The following is a 19,087-nucleotide window of genomic DNA, read 5'->3' as shown; positions in this document are numbered from 1 at the left end:
AATTCAGCAGGATTTTCCCCCCCTATGCTAAGAGCAGCCTGCCATTATTTGATTGTCTATGTACTTATCTACTTTTACAAAAGATTGGTAAGTGTAACACTATCTCTCAAACCGTTGATATGAATGATGATCAGTTTCAGTTACTGGCTTTTCAGTGGAAACTAAGTCCTATGTTTGCATTGTTTCAACTTTTTTCGTCGGTACTTTTCAGGTTATTATGCTTATCGGAGTTTTGTACTTACTTGCCATATTACAGTTTAACCGTGCCACTTGTCATTATACTTGCTTGTCGGATTTATTGTGCTTACTTGCCATATTACGGTTTAATTGTGCCACTTGCCATTATACTTATTGTCAAATTTCTTGTACTTACTTGCCAAATTAACAGTTTAACCGTGCCACTTGCCATTATAATTGTTGGATTTATTGTGCTTACTTTCCACATTTACACTTTAACCATGCCACTTGCCATTATACTTGTCGGATTTATTGTGCTTACTTTCCATATTTACACTTTAACCATGCCACCTGCCATTATACCCACTTGTCGGATTTATTGTGCTTACTTGTCATATTAACAGTTTATATTGTGCCACTTGCCATGTTTTAGCAGGTGTAATTGCCAAGTTTAAGAGGGTGCAATTACCAAGATATATATACATGGTTGCCATGTTTAAACAGATGTACTCGGCAGGTTTAAGCGGGTGTGGTTGCCAGCCTTTAATAAGAATAAGTATAGTTGTCGGGTTTAGCGGAAAAAATGTGCAGTTCCCAAGTTAAATTTAGGAGATAAAAAGTAGGTTACAGGTCAATTATTAAGTCCGTAAAGTTCTTGAGGCTCGCCGTTGGACGAGTCAGGGTGAGAGGGGTGATGGCGGACTCCGCTGGCGATCCCAGGGGCGACTCGCCCGGCGCGGCATCTCCCCCTGCCCCGCCGCCCCCGTCCTCCCCGTCGGCGCCCCCCACCCCCGTCCTCCTCGCCGTGCCCTCCGTCGGCCTTTGCCCCCGCGCGGGTCATCTGGGCCAACATCGTTGAGGCCGACGGCCTCGAGGATGGCCGCCTGGTGGTTTGCCGCGACCGTGTCCCCCCCTGCTCCTGCTTGTGTCCGGCGGCCGGACGGTGCCGGTGGCTCTACTCCCAGGGGTGGGAGTTCGGTCGCCCGCCCGTCCTCCCGGCATCGGCACCGGCCTCTGAGCTCGTCTCAGTCGCCGGGGAGCCAAGGGGTGACTTTGGGGTCGGGTCGCCGCAGCCCGCAGGGCCGGGGGGTCGCGGGCCGCGCCGACCGCGGTGCCGCCCGTCTGTCCAGGCGTGCTGGTGTGGCTCCTCCCTTGGGTCCGGTCGCGGCGTCGGCCATGGCGTGGCCGGCGGTGGCTGCGGTCATGTCCCGGCGGTCGCCGTTTCGCCCGTTCATCTCTGCCTTCGGCGTCCCTGTTCCCCGTTCGCCCGGCCCTCCTCGGGGCCTGCTCCGGCCGCGCCCTCCCAGCCCTACCCAGGCCGCGGCGCCGACGCTGAGAGAAACCCTGCTTCCCCGCTCAGTCATGATGCTGGGGCTGGACCGCCCGTCTCTCCTGGGCCTCCCTGGGCCGGCCTGCGTGGCCCGCTGCGGGCCGGGGCGATAATGGGCCGCAGCCCATCGTGGCTACGGGCCCAGCCAAGCCGCACATTTGGCCGCCCCTAGGGTTCCTAATCCAGCCAGTCAACACTCCCGCTCCTCCCCCCCCCCCCCCCCCCCGCCGCCTCGACACATCCGTGCCTCCCCTCGCTCTCGCCGCCGCTTCCCCTTATCCGGCTCCGGCGCCGTCCCCCCCTCCGCCCCCAGCGGCCATGCCCCGGGATTGGGGGGATGATGCCGATCGGCTCAAGCGCGGCCGTGATGACCGTCGGGACGCCCCCCGCTCCTCTCCGGACGGGCTGCGCCGGGAGGCTGACCTATGCCAACAGCTCGCCTCCCGCCCGCGAGTCCCGCCGGTCGCCGGCGCGCGCGGAGCGTCGCTCCCCGGACCGCGACCGCCGCTCCCCTGCTCGCCGCGCTTCCCATCGGGACCGCCCTCGCTCGCCCGTGGATGAGCAATGGCGCTCTTCCCGGTGGTGTTCGCCGTCCCCTCCCCCCCAAGAATCCAACAGCAGCACTTCGGCAACTCTCAAGCCCCGCGCCGGTATCAACCTCCGCAAAATCAGCCATCATTCCCTCCGGCCAACGGTGGCAATGGCAACTGCGGTCGCCAAAGTCTAAGAAGAAGAAGAAGAAGGGGTCGGCTCGTCCTCCTGTTCCCGCCTCATCCGCCGCGCCAGCCCCTCCTGTGGACACCGGTGCCCCGCGAGACTCCCCGCCGTGCTTCAACTGTGGGCTCACCGGCCACTTCCAGGTGGCATGCCCCAACCCGCCGATGTGCTACCTCTGCAAGGACTCCAGCCACCCCGCAGTTCTTTGCCCGGACCGGCCGGTGACCGAGGAGATCATGATGTACGGCCACGGCATCGAGGGCATGGGCTTCTTCCTCGTCGAGGTGCCAGACGCTCCTCCGCCCTCCCCCTCGCTCCTGGCGATTGTCTCCGTCGTGGGCGAGGTTGTCGCTTCCCCCGCGATGATCGAGGCCGAGCTCAACCACCTGTGAGGTGCAAGTGGGACTGGTAGGTGGCCCCCACTTCCGCCAACACCTTCACGATGGTCTTCCCAGACGCCATCAGCATGGGGTACTGCACTGGCAGCGCCAACATCACCTTGGTTCTCAACCAGTTGGTGGTGGCCATCTCCGAGCCGAAGTGGGATCCCAAGGCGGTGGCGGTCCTGGACACGGCTTGGATCCTCATTGCCGGCCTGCCCGATGTTGCCCGGTCTGAGCGGGTCATCGGCAGTATGTCCAAGATCCTCAGCAAGGTGGTGGTGGTCGACGATCTCTCACTTCGCAAGGAGGAGGAGGTCCGGATGAAGGTGAAATCCCTGGACTCCTCCAAGCTCCGCGCCACAGTCCGCATGTTCTTCAACGACGGGGGTTTTGACCTCAAGATCTGCCTCGAGCCACCGAACCATGTCGGCCGCCCCCGCTTCTCCGATGATGGTCACCAGGGAGGTGGGGCAGGTGATGCCGACGACTCCCACCACCGGCGCCCTCGCCCCTCTCGCCACGACGACCCGGAGGACGACGACAACCTATCGGAGCACTCCCGCTCCCCTTCCCGGGAGCCATCCAACCCACCTCCGGGTCATGGCGGCGCCGGGGCCGGGTGCACCCGGGTGACGGCCGCCGCCCTCGAGGCTGCTCTCCGGCTGGCCGCCCCTCCTCCGGCCTCTCCAGCTTCGTCGGAGGCGACCAGTGACATCTCCAGTGTAGGCCTGCTCGTTCTCCTGCCATCATCATGAGAAGTGCAGAACCAGTGTTCAGAACCCTATGTGGCTAACCTTGTTCACTTTTCATATCCTCATAGCATTGCACTTCAAGAGCTCGTCTATAGTACATCATCCCTCTCACTATTCAAGATGCAAACAATAAGATAAGCAGAAAGACAGAAAAATTGTCAGCTTTTAAGAGATACAATCTTCATGTTACCAGTTCTGGCAAGTGTTTGACCCCGGTAAGACGCCCATATACGGATATCATCCATGCATCCCTTTACTTCATCTTCGTTATCTGGATCAACTCCAATGCGTTGTAGAAAGTTCTTCCATTCATCTAGAGATTGACAAGCATCGTTAAATTTTATTATGAGTTAAAAATTGATACATTTTGTTTAAGAAACATAAAATAGAATTGGCAACTCACCTGGATAAATCTTTTGTAGATAAAACAAAATCGAGATACCGTCTTCATTCTTTCTATTTAGTTGATGAGATGAATAAAGTACTTCCTCATTGTAATATGGAGTCAAAACACTGCACAATGAATCTTGTTAGAATGTGATGAGCTTCAAAATGAATGTTGAAGACAGTAAATTCGTAAAAGGAATAATATTTCTCACAGCTATGTGGAAGAGTTTGTGCCAGATGTAAAAAATCTAATGGAAACATCAACTTGTGAATGCAATTTACTATGATGCAATCAAATACTCAAAGGACTATTAAAAAGAGGTTTCATAATAGACCAATTACTACTGTAACTAGTACTCCCTCCGTCTCATAATATAGGACGTTTTTCGACACTAGTGTAGTGTCAAAAAACATCTTACATTATGGGACGGAGGGAGTACTTGATTGCAGTAAACTGCAGGTTCATGGTGTTTGCTGCCTTTTCAACTGCATGCAACCCTATAGCTTCATTATTGGAAAGATGCCTCATTGACTGTCTGTGAGACATCCGTTGGTGTGTTTTAAAAAAATACAAAACTGAGGGTGGGATATAGGTTACACCCCCCCCCCCCCCCCCCCCCCCCCCCACACACACACACAAATCAATAATTAATGAAGTACAACAACCATATGGTTTAACAAACTGTGCATACATCATCATACTTTCGAAATAACAGTACCATAGAAGATAAAATACACACCTAAAGGATATCATATCATGCACTTGAGGTGCTCTCGGCATTTTCATAAAAAGTGAGTTTGCGAAGAAGGTGATCCTGTTGCACAGAAGCTACTTTCTATCAAGTTTATTTCTTCTAAAGATCAACTTGCTGACATCTTCACGAAGCCTCTACCACAACCTCAGTTTGTAGGCTGTAGGCGCAATCTTAACGTACTTTGTACCTCAAGGCATAGTTAAGATTGAGGGAGGGTGTTAGACTGTATTTATACGTAGCCTCTGTATAGATCTTGTATATTGTATCGTACACCCCATGTACTTATATATATGAGATAGCCACACCCCTTTACGGGTGTCGTGCAGTTTCCCAAAACCTTCTGTTTAACATGGTATCAGAGCTAACCGGTCCAATGTCTTCCGCTGCCGCCGCCGCGACCGCATCAACATCCACCGCCGCCGCCGTCGCGCCGGTTCCTGCCACGGCGCCTGCGTCGCCGTTCCTCTCATCGCACCCCCTGGCCTCGGTCTACTCCGGCCAGGCCTCGATGGCGGGGCCTTCGTCCGCTCCGCAGCCGCCTCCTTCCCCGATCGCGCCACCGCAGGCCTGGGGCGCTGCGTACCCCGATCCGGCGGGTCCCTGGATGGGATCGGCGCCCTACGGGGCCCCTCCTCCGCCGACCGCCGGGCCCTACGGGGCTCCTCCTCCGTCGACTGCAGGGCCCTACGGGGCCCCTTCTGCGGCTGCTGCGATTAACGCCGCCGCCCCGTACGGCTCACCGTATCCGGCTGCTGCGGCTACGGCGTCCTACATCACTGCCGCCCCGCAGCCCTACGGTGCCGCTAACAGCGGGTCGGCCCGGGCACCGGCTGTGCCCTACGGTGCCCCGCCACCGCCGCTGCCCTACGGTGGATATTATCCACCTCCGATGGCCGCGTCCTACCCTGGAGCTGCTGCACCGTCCTCGACGCCGGACCCTGGTGCATCTGCTGGATCGTCCCACATGGCCTACTACACGTCGCCTCCCGTGGCTGATCATGCCGCGGCCGTTGCACCGTTCTACTTCGCGCATCTCATCCCGGTGAAGCTTACGATAGATAACTATCTGTCATGGCGTGCACAGGTGCTGCCGCTTCTCCGCAGTCGCTACCTGGAGGGCTACGTTGACGGTTCCCTGCCATGTCCCCCACCGCATCATCCGGCGTATCATGCATGGGTTGCTCAAGATCAGGCCATCCTCTCCGCGATCCAGTCATCGCTCACCGAGGGGGTGTCCTCCTTGGTTCTCTTCGCTGCCACGTCTCAGGAGGCGTGGTCTGCTCTGCACACGAGCTTCGCATCTCAGCAGCATGCGCGCGCTCACACTATTCGTACGGAGCTGGGGGAGACCAAGCTCCTTGACCTCAGCATCACCGACTATTTCGGCAAGATGACGCGTCTCGCCGATACTTTGGCCTCCATTGGCCAGCCGCTTCGTAAGGAGGACTTCACCACCTTTGTCATGAACGGACTGGACGACGACTATGATAACCTTGCTGAAAATATCAATGGCCGTGACACTCCGCTTGAACCTCGTGAGCTCTACGCCCGCCTTCTCGCCACGGAACAGCGCATCAAGTCCCGCCGTTCTAACCCGAGTTTTCTTGCTGCCAATGCTGCCACGCGTGGCAAAGGGAAGCCCTTCAAATCACCCACCGGCGGCAAGTCAGTGCCTTCGACTCCACTGACTCAGCGACCGCCTGCCGCCGCTGCCATGCCTACGACCGGGGGTGGTCGGTGTGCCTGCTGCCCCTCATGTGGCGTTCAGCTCCCCTGTCAGCTGTGCAATATTCCAGGTCACATCGCCTCCCGCTGTCATCGCCGCTTCAAGCAGGACTTCCTCGGCATCGGCAACAATGGCAAAGGCAACGAGAAGCAGGCTGCCTTGGCCACTCATGAGCCTACTCGCCAAGCAGGCCACACTCCATCATATTCCATCGACCCAACTTGGTACATGGACACGGGCGCTACGAATCATCTGACAGGCGAGATGGGCAAACTCTCCATGCAGGAACCGTACCGTGGACATGATCAGATTCACACCGCCAATGGAGCAGGTATGCACATATCACATGTTGGTCAGGCCTCTCTCTTAACTCGCACACAAAAATCTCTTCATCTCCGTAATGTTCTTCGAGTTCCTTCTGCTACTCGTAGCTTATTGTCTGTTCCTCAACTTACTCGTGATAACAATGTTTTCACTGAGTTTCATCCTTTTTATTTTTTTATCAAGGATCGGGCCACGAGGGACGTTCTGCTTAGAGGTCGCCTGCGTGATGGACTTTATGCACTTGATCTACCATCTGCTCCTCGAGCGTTCAGCGGTGTCCGTGTTTCGCCCACTCATTGGCATGCACGGCTTGGCCATCCTGCAACTCCCATAGTTCGTAGTATCCTACATAGTTATAATCTTCCCATTGTGTCCAATAAAGATGCTGCCACAGTTTGTGATGCCTGTCAGCAAGGCAAGAGTCATCAGCTTTCGTTTTCAGATTCGAGTCGTGTCGTTAAAACTCCACTTGAGCTTATTTTTTCTGATGTATGGGGGCATGCCCAAACTTCTGTGAGTGGTCATAATTATTATGTGAGTTTTATTGATGCTTATAGTCGATTCACATGGCTTTACTTTATCAAGCGTAAATCTGATGTGTTTGATGTGTTTCTCCAATTTCAAGCTCATGTCGAGCGTCTTCTCAAGCATAAGATTATCCATGTTCAGACCGATTGGGGGGGTGAGTATCACAACCTCAATTCTTTTTTTAATAAGCTTGGAATTTCACATCGTGTGTCCTGTCCTCACACACATCAGCAAAATGGCACGGCTGAACGTAAGCATCGTCACATTGTTGAAACTGGTCTCACTTTAGTTGCCCATGCATCGGTACCCTTTAGGTTTTGGAGTGATGCGTTTTCCACTGCCTGTTTTCTCATAAATAGGCTTCCTACACGACTTCTTGGAATGAAAACACCGCTTGAACTGTTGCTTAATGAGTCTCCGGATTATACCTTTCTCAAAGTTTTTGGTTGTGCTTGCTGGCCTCATCTTCGTCCATATAACAAGCGAAAGCTTGAGTTTCGATCCAAACTTTGTGTTTTTCTTGGGTATAGCTCTCTTCATAAAGGGTACAAATGTCTCCACATTCCGTCTAATCGTGTCTACATCTCGCGTGATGTTGTGTTTGATGAGAATGTATTCCCGTTCTCGTCTTTCTCCATAACTCCTGCACCTTCGGTTCCATCTTCATCTACCACTTCTCCCTTGCCTGCTCAATTTGTTGATATTGCATACTCTCCTGCGTTGTTGCCTAATCATGCTGCAGGTACAGGTCGTGGAGCTCGTCTTGAGTTATTGGATGAACAGGAGGAGTCGTCGGTTGCACCTGGCTTGATGCCTGGTGCCATGCATGCGCCATGCATGACTCCCGCGCGACCGGGGTCGGCAGCCCCGGCCTCACCCGCACCAGCTCTTCCTAGGCTGGAATCGCCTGAGCCTGAAGGTGTCGCCCTCGACTCTCCTGGATTGGTCTCGCCTGGGTCGGCCGTGGACGGCGTTGAGCAGCCGGCCTCCTCTGGACCAGCCTCGCCTGGGCCGGAGTCGCCTGGACCAGTCTCGCCTGGGCCGGAGTCGCCTGGGCTGGTGTCGCCCGCCTCCGTGCCGTCGTCTGGTCCTGCCTCATCACTGCCATCGTCGCCTGATGCCTCGCCGGTTTCTCTGGTTCCACCACGACCGGTTGCTGTTGCTCAGAGGCCGCACACGCGCAGCCGGTCTGGCATTTTCTGTCCCAAGCAACGCAAAGATGGGACGGTGGCGTGGCTTGCAGCATGTGTTGCTCATCTAAAGGAAGATCCTTCGGCTGAACCGCGTCATTTTCAGGCTGCTCTTGGGATTCCTCATTGGCGACAGGCTATGGAACAAGAGTTTCAAGCGTTATTGACAAATGGCACATGGCAACTTGTTCCTCCGGTCTCTGGTGTTAATGTCATTGACTCCAAGTGGGTCTTCAAAGTTAAAAGGCATGCTGATGGTTCTATTGAACGCTACAAGGCACGGTTAGTGGCGAAAGGGTTCAAACAACGGTATGGTCTTGACTATGAGGATACATATAGTCCGGTGATCAAACCAACGACTATCCGACTTCTGTTGTCCTTGGCTGTTACTCGAGGCTGGTTTCTCCGTCAGCTGGACGTTCAGAATGCCTTTTTACATGGAGTACTGGATGAGGAGGTTTACATGCGTCAGCCCCCAGGGTTTGTGGATTCTGCTCGCCCTCACCATCTGTGCCGCCTGGTCAAGGCGCTCTATGGGCTGAAGCAGGCTCCTCGTGCCTGGCATGCCAGGTTGGGCTCTGTTCTTCGGTCCCTGGGATTTGTTCCTTCCACTGCTGATACGTCACTCTTCCTTCTACATCGGCCTGAGGTGACGATGTATCTGCTGGTGTATGTTGATGATATTATTCTCATCAGCTCATCTGATGCTGTTGCTGATCGTCTCATCTCCTCCTTGGGTAGTGACTTTGCGGTGAAGGATTTAGGCACATTGCATTATTTCCTTGGCTTGGAAGTCTCTCGTTCTCCTGCTGGTTTGACACTCACCCAACATAAGTACTCCATGGATTTGCTGCGCAAGGCAGGTATGCTACAGTGTAAACATGCCATGACTCCTATGTCTGCTACTGATCGTTTGTCTGCATTTGATGGAGATCCTCTCACTTCGGATGACTCTACTGAGTATCGCAGTATTGTTGGTGGTCTGCAGTATCTGACCATCACTCGGCCTGACATCTCCTACGCAGTCAATCGTGTTTGTCAGTTTCTTCATGCTCCTCGGACTACTCACTGGACAGCGGTGAAGCGTATTCTTCGTTATGTACGCCTCACTGCCGCATATGGTTTACTTCTTCAGCCAGCGCCGTCTTTTGCACTTTCAGCTTTTTCAGACGCAGACTGGGCTGGTAATCCAGATGACAGGCGATCCACGGGGGGACATGCTGTCTTCTTTGGTCCTAATTTGATCGCCTGGGCTGCTCATAAACAAGCTACGGTGTCCAGGAGTAGCACTGAGGCTGAATACAAGGCAGTTGCCAATGCTACAGCTGAGATCATATGGGTACAGTCCTTGTTGAGAGAGTTGGGAGTTCCTCAACCCCAGTCACCTGTCCTTTGGTGTGACAACATTGGTGCGACATATCTATCGTCTAACCCGGTGTTTCATGCTCGGACCAAACACATTGAAGTTGATTATCACTTTGTGCGGGAACGTGTTGCACAGAAGCTACTTTCTATCAAGTTTATCTCTTCTAAAGATCAACTTGCTGACATCTTCACGAAGCCTCTACCACAACCTCAGTTTGTAGGCTGTAGGCGCAATCTTAACGTACTTTGTACCTCAGGGCATAGTTAAGATTGAGGGAGGGTGTTAGACTGTATTTATACGTAGCCTCTGTATAGATCTTGTATATTGTATCGTACACCCCATGTACTCCTTATATATATGAGATAGCCACACCCCTTTACGGGTGTCGTGCAGTTTCCCAAAACCTTCTGTTTAACAGATCCTACGTCGAGCATCCAAATTTGTAGGTACATCCATTGCAGAATCCTTCATAGTCAACAATAAATGCAGCCGGACAAACTGAGACCAAAACAGTTTGTTCAGTATGAAAAATTAGCACTAGCACTATAACAAAATAAACCAATCTCTGCCAGTAGTGTGTTTAGTGTTTACCAGTAGCTGTAATAATTTTGCCAATGTGTTGCTGACTTTACCAATCTCTGCCATCTCGAGGTCGTCCAAAAGTGTGTTATTTTGCATACTAGTTCGCACTATTTTATCGATATCATGGACAATTCTGAATATTTGAAGAATAAAACAGATTAACCCATGTCAAATTCGAATTCGACAGGTAATAAACGAGTATTGTTCTTACCTTTTATCATTATAGTCTAGCAGAAGACAAACAACTATTATTTTCAAGGACTCGTAGCATTCTATAACTGCATTGTATCTGTCCTTGTCTAGTTTGATTTTTTCGATCAGCTCATGTTCATCCCCCTCTTTGGAAGTCATGGCCATATGGAGAGCTGTTGGTACCTAGTATATTCAAAAGTACATGAGCATCTCTGCAAAGGCAACAAAAAGCATTCGATTATCTATCTGCACACATATGCCTATTACACACCTTGCTAGCAAGGAGGAAAGGAGGCCACGGAACAATAGGTAAATTACTTGAAGACGATGGAGCCATCAACATGTCCTTCTCTCTGAGAAATAAAATCATAAAGGTGAATGGCATATTATATTAGTATATAAGAAAGTTCACAGTGCGAACCTATCACTAATGAAGTCTTCCTCTCGTAAGGAATTGATGAATGAATTCCAAACACAAAAGAAGCTCCTCACATCAAGTGCTTGCTGGAAAGTAGGATATCAAAGTCGGTCAAAACCACGTGTCTTTAGCAAGCATGGGTTAACTTCCTAGTATTTTGAGCAAAGAAATAACACATTTGCGTGCTTTTTCGAAATGGACACATGGGCCAACGATGATTACAAAAAACTCAAAAGAAACTAAAACATTTGCGAGTATAAAACCTCTTTATGTGCTGCCACGTGACATTTCCTGAAAGCATCTGGCATTGATTTGAATCTGACTCTCAACATGCCTAGGGTACGTATCTGCATCAAAAGCAAAAGGTAAAATCTGATAACTAATGTTTCTTACAAACGAACATTCGTTTAAGAGCAAAAGGCCATCCGCTAGTTCCATTCAGAATGAAACCACCAGAGTTTAGCATTGTACACGCATGCATCCCATAAAAGGGGCCCCAAACACAGGGGAAAGATAAAGGACAGAGGAAAGGATGACTGACCTCACCGACATGACTAAGGGCACCCGAAACACCCCCAAAGACAGTGGAGAAAATAGCATACCATATTTGTGTGTCCATAAAGTACACCTACAAGACGAGGCGGTAGTTGTTATGACAAAAAGAATAGCATAAGAACTACCATTAGTTAATTTTTATGTTAGAACTTCCATAGCTCTAATTACGTACCAAAACAATTGGTGCCCATATAGTAATGACCACACCGAGATTGTGCGGCACTACAGAAAGTTAGCAAAAATACTATTAGTAACTAGAGTATTGACCCTCTAGAGAAATTAATAAGTCAAATATCGCCACAGGTACAGGAAAAAAATCTACTTTGCAAAAATGTCCACTTCAGTCCAGAGCTCTAAATCATTTGGTTGCATCCTCGATGTACCAAAATCCTCTGCTTTACAACTTTGGGTCGATTCACAAGTGGTTTTGGCTGAGTAGGATAAAACGTCTTCACTACGTCACTAATCAGTAAATAGAGGGAACCGAGTGAGACATACGGCATGAGATAGTGATGAGAGCTCAGTGTCCTGCCCATCCAGTCAACATGACAGCATGAACTGAATGCTTGATGGTGTGATCCACATCAGCCACCGCTTGAAAACCCACACTAGGGGCTGGGGTGCGCCCATGGCGCGCCTCTTGACATGAAGTTGTGCGCACTTGTATTGCTGCAGCGCCTCAAAGCGTCTCATCCTACCATTTTCATACGTCCATACACATTTGTCATCGATTGTTAGCAAACTAACAGTTGTTGTTAGCATCACGATATTTGTTTTATCTTTTATGTAAGAGGGATGAAAGCTTTGGCTTCATTTAAAAAAGCAAGGTTTACTGAATAGCATAGAAAATTAAGTAAAATTACTAAATGAAATGAATGAAGATTTTCCATGCCATTCAGATCAAAGGAGAAAACAAACGAGCTCTACCAGCATTATAATTTATTCAACTAAACAATTGTATGTAGCACCAACTCAAGAGGCAAAAGTGTTAGCTCTGCAATCAGATCACGTGGGTGTACTCTTCTCAAAGATTTTCTGTAGGCTGATGCTGATGATGTTCGCAGTTCTGCTGCAAAAGCAATTGAACCTGCAGCTTTCATTGGTTCAGCCTTTCGTCCTAACAAATCAAGTGCCCGTTCAATCTGCAGGTTGCAATTTCAAGTAATCACAAGGCAAAACAGGCACAAGAGGGTAGCCTAAACCCTGCAAGCCAATTTGTTTTCCTCATTTCTAAACCCACATTGTCTTGATCAATGTTCTGCATCAGCAGTGCAGACGTATCAAACAGATCGTCCAAATTATAAAATCCACAAATTCAGTTTTTCGTTGCTCCCCACCAACTATAAGGCCTTAATACCTAGTTACCGAAGGAGTTGCATAAAGTAAGAAACGCAGCGACATGAAAGCAATTTGCAGTATCAATACCTCTCGCCTTTGAGGTTGTCATCGACGCCTCCGTCATCCCCAAGATCCTCCTTCGGTGTTCCGCTTGCTTAAGATCTGAAAACAATACGCACACCATAGTACACAGAAGAAACAGAACATTAAGCTGTCAGCAATCCATAACTTCTGTATACACACCGAATCCAATCCGACGCCGCAAGAAAGATTCAAAATCTACTCACCGTGTCGTGGTTGTCGTGGTCGACCAGGAGTTCAGGAAGGCTTCCCCGAGCTGGCTTTGGCACATGAGTGAATCCTGAACCAGAGAAACACCAGAAGAAATAGATCATCACCATGCCAACCGAAAACAGGAGGTCTAGGGAAGATCAAAGAAACACCTCAACAACCAAATCGACTATATCTCTTCTTTAATAATTTCTTTTCTTCTTTGTAATTCTAATTTTTCAACATGGCAGAAGAATCTATCCCTATTAAATCTTGCATTAAGATCTAAATTTACTGTGTGACGTACATGATAATACCCCAGCCAAAAATCTAAGAGAAAAAACTAAAAAAACTAAAAAACTGAGAAAGTTCCCTTAGTTATTTTAAGTTTCCATCGAACTGGCAAAATCATCTGTAGGCAGTTCCAGTTTTACGCCGCCTGCAAGAACTGAACTTCCTCGGCCACCTCACAAATGTAGGACAACTCAGGCAAGCAACAACATATTGAGGATGAAAAAAACGCTTATCAATACATGAGTTGAGAAACCAATAATATACCTTCAGATTTAACAACGCAATTATCCTAGAAAGATCTTAAGCCAGGAGAGCTCTTCAACTGAATAAAAAAAGCAAGTCTGCATATCAATCAACAGTAAACAAAAAACACGCTGCTAATTCTTAATATCATAAACCTGTAACATTTGTACACACGAAGCCATGTCAGTAGTTCTTACGCCAAATCAGTATACCACTGCCATAGTACTACACCGTGTAATTACTATACGATTAACAGACTAAGGAAAAATCATTTCAACATGAATGAGACGAACCATACATACCTAATTGAGGTATAATTAAGGTGTAAATTCAGGCACATATCTCTGCTTATAGAAGTGTCTCTTACAGTACTCTCTTCCATAGCTTGATTACAGATCTAAGCTTCTGTGTAGCATGAACCAGACAGCCAGACATGGCAATGATGAGCATCGATATATTAAAAAATATATTCCTTCAAGTCAGAGGCAGAAAAAAGAGAACACTCATTCAGCTACCACATAAAGGCATTCACATCAGAAATTAAATGTAGTGGCTTATCAAAATACAAAGGTAATAAAATAAACCTGAATAACCGGATCATGATTTGGTTCTGGGAAGTAAACAAAATATCAGTAGAAGGACTGAAACATCTTAATACACAATGTATTTATTTATTGTTTGTGAGAATAGCTAATGTATGACTGTTGGGTGGGGGCCTAGTTGTAGATTTGCCTCAGTATTATTACAGTGACCACTGCAAAATGAAGTGAAGCATTAGTTAGTAGCAAGCACTTGCTGAAACACTTCAAAACTCTCCAACCACAATGGAATAAAACACTTGCTGTGGTGAAATAAGCAGAAACTTACAAAGTAATACTCCTAAACTCTGATTTCATACAGTTAACCTATCTAATGCTAACCCACATAGTAATCAATCAAAAAACAGAACTTACAACGTGCAGGTCCATGAGAATTTTAAAACACTTGGGACTGTGCTATCGTCAATGGCAAACTAAATGCTATTAACTGACAAAAGCGTGACACTCAACCAACTAAGTGACCATGTATGCTCCGCTTCCCTGTAGGGGACATCTCAGGTTAAAAGGCCCCAAATATTGAAGATTTAAATTTTAAACAAGTGAGGTGAAGAGGGAGACTATCTGACATACAGCCAGCTCCGAGTAACTTAGTTCCATATTTTTTTCTCAACATATATCTTATAGTATCTCAAGATTTATGGAGAAACAAATAGCTAGAGTTGTTGATTAAGCCACAAGAAAATGTATCACAATCAAGAAATAAATAAGGAAGCAAAGCTATAATGTCAGAGGACTAGAGGAGTCATTACTCATTAGGAGAAATTAATATACTATTACTGTAACTAAAACCACTTTAATTAAAAGGAGCTGTCATCTGCACTTCAGGAGACGCTCACACATCAAGAATGTTGATTTTAGGAGGCTAGATTTCCACATTACCGTATCTAGAATTCAAGAGCATATGCTCATCGTGTGCTAGGTATATCACCAGTACAAAGCATTATCAACAACTTCACTGCAGATTGATTCCAGGTATTTTGTTAATCCAAGGGAAACAATCAGGGATGGAGCAGCTCACGGCGACCCCAAGCAGCTGCCTGGGCTCAACCGGAGAGTCTATCAAGCATTAGCGTCGATATATGGGTTAGCAATGATGTTTTGCTGGGCAAACACCGAGTACATGATGTGCGGTTTCAGTACTACTAGGTGTGAGGAGGAGGAGGTTAGCCTTGATGGGCAGGTGGTACCTCAGAAGGACACCTTTCGATATTTGGGGTCAATGCTACAGGAGGATGGGGGTATTGATGAAGATGTGACCATCGAATCAAAGCCGGATGGATGAAGTGGCGCCAAGCTTCTAGCATTCTCTGTAACAAGAGAGTGCCACAAAAGTTAAAAGGCAAGTTCTATAGGACGGCGGTTCGACCCGCAATGTTGTATGGCGCTGAGTGTTGGCCACTAAAAGGCGACATGTTCAACAGTTAGGTGTGGCGGAGATGCGTATGTTGAGATGGATGTGTGGCCACACAAGGAAGGATCGAGTCCGAAATGATGATATACGAGATAGAGTTGGGGTAGCACCAATTGAAGAGAAGCTTGTCCAACATCGTCTGAGATGGTTTGGGCATATTCAGCGTAGGCCTCCGGAAGCTCCAGTGCATAGCGGACGGCTAAAGCGTGCGGAGAATGTCAAGAGAGGTCGGGGTAGACCGAATTTGACATGGGAGGAGTCCGTGAAGAGAGACCTGAAGGATTGGAGTATCACCAAAGAACTAGCTATGGACAGGGGTGCGTGGAAGCTTGCTATCCATGTGCCAGAGCCATGAGTTGGTCGCGAGATCTTATGGGTTTCACCTCTAGCCTACCCCAACTTGTTTGGGACTAAAGGCTTTGTTGTTGTTGTTGTTGTTGTTGTTGTTGTTGTAGAATTTCTTCAATATCTATACATCTGATAATGACATTGAAGTGTTGAAGGTTATACATTGATAATGTCACACATGTCAGAACACAGGACCAGAATCCTTGTATTATATGGTATCGTTGGTGTGAAAAATCTCAACACTTAATAATTTCATATCTGCTTTATACTAATTATTACATTTTAATTCTCTTAATGTATATGCACTGAAGAGTATAGATAGTAAATCACCAAACTCTAAAGATGTATTCACTTCGGAAAAGTACTCCATGAAGTGTTCAGAATTTACCTCAACATAGAAACTAAATGCAAGCTTGGAGGTGAGCAACACGACCCAAAAGAAGACATACCTGTTGATTCACATTAAATTTTCATTCTCAACTGAAAGGAAAAACAATAATTTGATAGACATATGACACACTTACTTAAAAATGGACAATATGTCCTCATGCATACCACGTGCAACATACAATCTTGGCTAAAAGGCAACAAAACGTTATGTAAGCACTAACAATGCTCACTTTACAGCAATTTGCTTGCTACAAATAGGAAAGACTGACCTGAATCCACCACATAAGAAGAATAACTGCACGCCAATTTGAGTGTTCCATTATATTTTGAAGTTGTGGCAACAAGAAAAGCAAGGCAGCCAAAATGTTCGGAATCATATAAATGACGATTGCAAAATTATATACTGACTGGTTGTACCAATTCCGTGTCAAACTATTCAGGAGTTTGCCAGCAGTCGAAAGATGCCATGCCTGGGCGGGAATGCCACGGAGCTCCAGCTCAACGTGATACTCGAACTCGCCGGCACCCGCATGAGCGAGCTTGCTCCAGGGGCGAACAGAGAGGGAGAACCGCGGGGAGTTGATGAAGTGGTCACCGTTCAGGCGACGCATGGTGGGTCGGGAGTTGAAGAGAATCAGGAAATCCTCAGGGTGATGGGTATGGACCGAGAAATCACCATCCGCAAGCTTGAGGGAACTGATGAGCAAGTCAGAGACCTCGGCGGCAAACACTTGCGGCCGGTTGCCGGTGATGGAGGCCACCATCGCGCGCGCTAGAACCTCCTCGGCCTCCTCCATCTCGACAGAGTGCGACATGATGACTCTCACTGGCGCGGGTGCGTGTGCCGCAGGCGCGATGATCACCGAAGCCGCGGGAGGATGCGGCGGCGGTGCCTAGGTGGCGCGCGCTCCCGCAGCCTGGTCCGCGCGGCCGACAAGGGTGGCGCGAGCTTGCCGTGCGGCCTCCCGACGCTGGGGGGTGCAGGAGCGCGAGTCATGGCCTGACAGCAAGCAGCGACGGCATCGGACCTCGTTGGTGCAGTCGCGCACGCGGTGGCGAGGGTCCAGGCAGCGGAAGCAGAGCCCGGCAACCTCCTCCGGGGATGGGCTGCGGCGCCGGGGCTGCGGGGAGGAGGTCTCGCCATCCTGGCGCGCGGGCGACGACGGCGGTTCCAGCGTCGAGGCTGCTGGAAGCCGTCAGCATCCACCTGAACACCACCCGGAGCATGGTGCACCTCGGAGCGGGGGCCGAGGCGGCTCGCAGCGGGCTGCCGTGGAGCGGCGACGACGGCGCGAGCGAGAGCTGGGGGCGCGGGCGGCGCGGGAGTGGCCGGCGGGGTGCGTGCGACGTCGATGTACGAGCGCGTCGAGGACTCGCTCTCCGAATCGAACCAGCAGTCACCAGAGGACACGCGATCGCCGGAGAGGGTCCCTCGGGGCTCGACAGGGTCAGCACTGGAGGCCGCCATGGCAGGGAGCGGGAGCAAGGAGGGGAGGCAACCGGCAGGGGCTCACCGGCGGCGGAGGGGCTTGGGGGTGGGTGGGCTAGGAGGAGCAGGGAGGGAGCGGAGCGGAGCCATCCTCACCAGATCCTGAAGATTCCTTCTGATGATCCTCTCTGTTACTGTTGTTGCGATCCTTGCAATGAGAAACAGTTCAACTGAAATAGTGCGCATAATGTAACTAAATAGTTGTAAGCCCCAAGTCTCACCCATAAAACCCTGGATCTGCCACGACCTTATGAGCACTAAGTTGACATCACAAAAAACCTTACTCATTCAAGGTGAAGCCATAATGTGGTTAATCAAACACTCGACAGTAAACTCCCCAGTAAGACAATCGTACTCTAGCCATTTAAATAGGCAGTTGCCCTGGCTGATGTATCAAATTAAGCACAGTTATGACATACCTCTTGATGAAAGAAGTCTGCACTGAGATCCCATGGCCAGCCAAGCTTCATAAAACATTTCTCTGACCTACAAGGAAGAAAATATTATGTCGGACGAAAAGATAAATAAGAAATAAGAAAATAAGTTTACCAGAATTGTTCATTCAAGTCATCATAATTTCTCCAAGCTGAGTGGCCAGCTGTACCACCTTTACTTCTTTGTGATTCCTTTAGAGTGAAAGAAAAAACAAAATTGTAAGAACAATATATTCTCCTGCAAGGATAATCTAGCTGTGTTTCAAACTTTACATACTCACCTTCTGCAGAACCTTATAGATAGGTTCAATGACAATGTTTAGGAATGATCCCTCCTCTTCAAACCCAGGTGGTGGTTGAAAATAACTTTCTTCAACCATTTGATTCAACTGTTTTACCATCTGCCAAATCAATAAACTTCCATGAATTGCCAATCTTTGTGTATAATAACAGGTTAGCTGAATGGATGTAAGACTCATGGTAAACTATATTAGTCCACCTTCATTATTTTATGATTGTCTCGTAAAGTGGTACTATTCAGAGAGACATGGTTATAAATTATAATTGGGCCATAATGTGATATTCATGTTCATGGCAGCTGGTCAGTGATTAAAACCATTTCTTTACAACCTTGGGGTGATGGAACTGACGAAAATGAAATAGCTCATATTTGTTAGAATCAGTAGCAGTTGGACAAGAGGCATGCCAGTTAAGTAAATGATGAAGGAGCTACAAGCACACTGTTACCAAAAGTGCAAAAAAGATGCAAAGAAAATTGTTAGAGCAAATAAGTTGGAGTCACTACGAATCATGAAACCATATACCAACAGTTCAACAATACAATTTATTTAACTGTGGCTGGAACATATACATGTAACTTAAATAGATC

At 48.8% G+C, this 19,087-nt stretch overlaps 1 protein-coding gene across 1 annotated transcript in view; it reads right to left on the bottom strand.

Annotated features, from left to right (window-relative positions):
• Nucleotides 1-19,087, bottom strand: part of LOC780686 (putative callose synthase 6) — a 33,126-nt gene that overhangs the window by 4,040 nt on the left and 9,999 nt on the right. The window contains 22 exon segments of the mRNA XM_044480132.1: nucleotides 2,658-2,838; nucleotides 3,402-3,470; nucleotides 3,550-3,672; nucleotides 3,763-3,872; nucleotides 4,487-4,561; nucleotides 10,057-10,133; nucleotides 10,227-10,350; nucleotides 10,429-10,592; nucleotides 10,681-10,762; nucleotides 10,831-10,913; nucleotides 11,091-11,174; nucleotides 11,369-11,455; nucleotides 11,555-11,604; nucleotides 12,808-12,882; nucleotides 13,008-13,035; nucleotides 13,894-13,999; nucleotides 16,274-16,334; nucleotides 16,410-16,462; nucleotides 16,545-16,570; nucleotides 18,184-18,250; nucleotides 18,314-18,390; nucleotides 18,480-18,599. Of these exon segments, the coding sequence (XP_044336067.1) occupies nucleotides 2,658-2,838; nucleotides 3,402-3,470; nucleotides 3,550-3,672; nucleotides 3,763-3,872; nucleotides 4,487-4,561; nucleotides 10,057-10,133; nucleotides 10,227-10,350; nucleotides 10,429-10,592; nucleotides 10,681-10,762; nucleotides 10,831-10,913; nucleotides 11,091-11,174; nucleotides 11,369-11,455; nucleotides 11,555-11,604; nucleotides 12,808-12,882; nucleotides 13,008-13,035; nucleotides 13,894-13,999; nucleotides 16,274-16,334; nucleotides 16,410-16,462; nucleotides 16,545-16,570; nucleotides 18,184-18,250; nucleotides 18,314-18,390; nucleotides 18,480-18,599 (1,922 nt within the window).

This window comes from Triticum aestivum, chromosome 3A (assembly GCF_018294505.1).
Source record: "Triticum aestivum cultivar Chinese Spring chromosome 3A, IWGSC CS RefSeq v2.1, whole genome shotgun sequence".
Taxonomy (NCBI): Eukaryota; Viridiplantae; Streptophyta; class Magnoliopsida; order Poales; family Poaceae; genus Triticum; species Triticum aestivum.
This window is presented reverse-complemented; position numbering and strand designations above follow the sequence as displayed.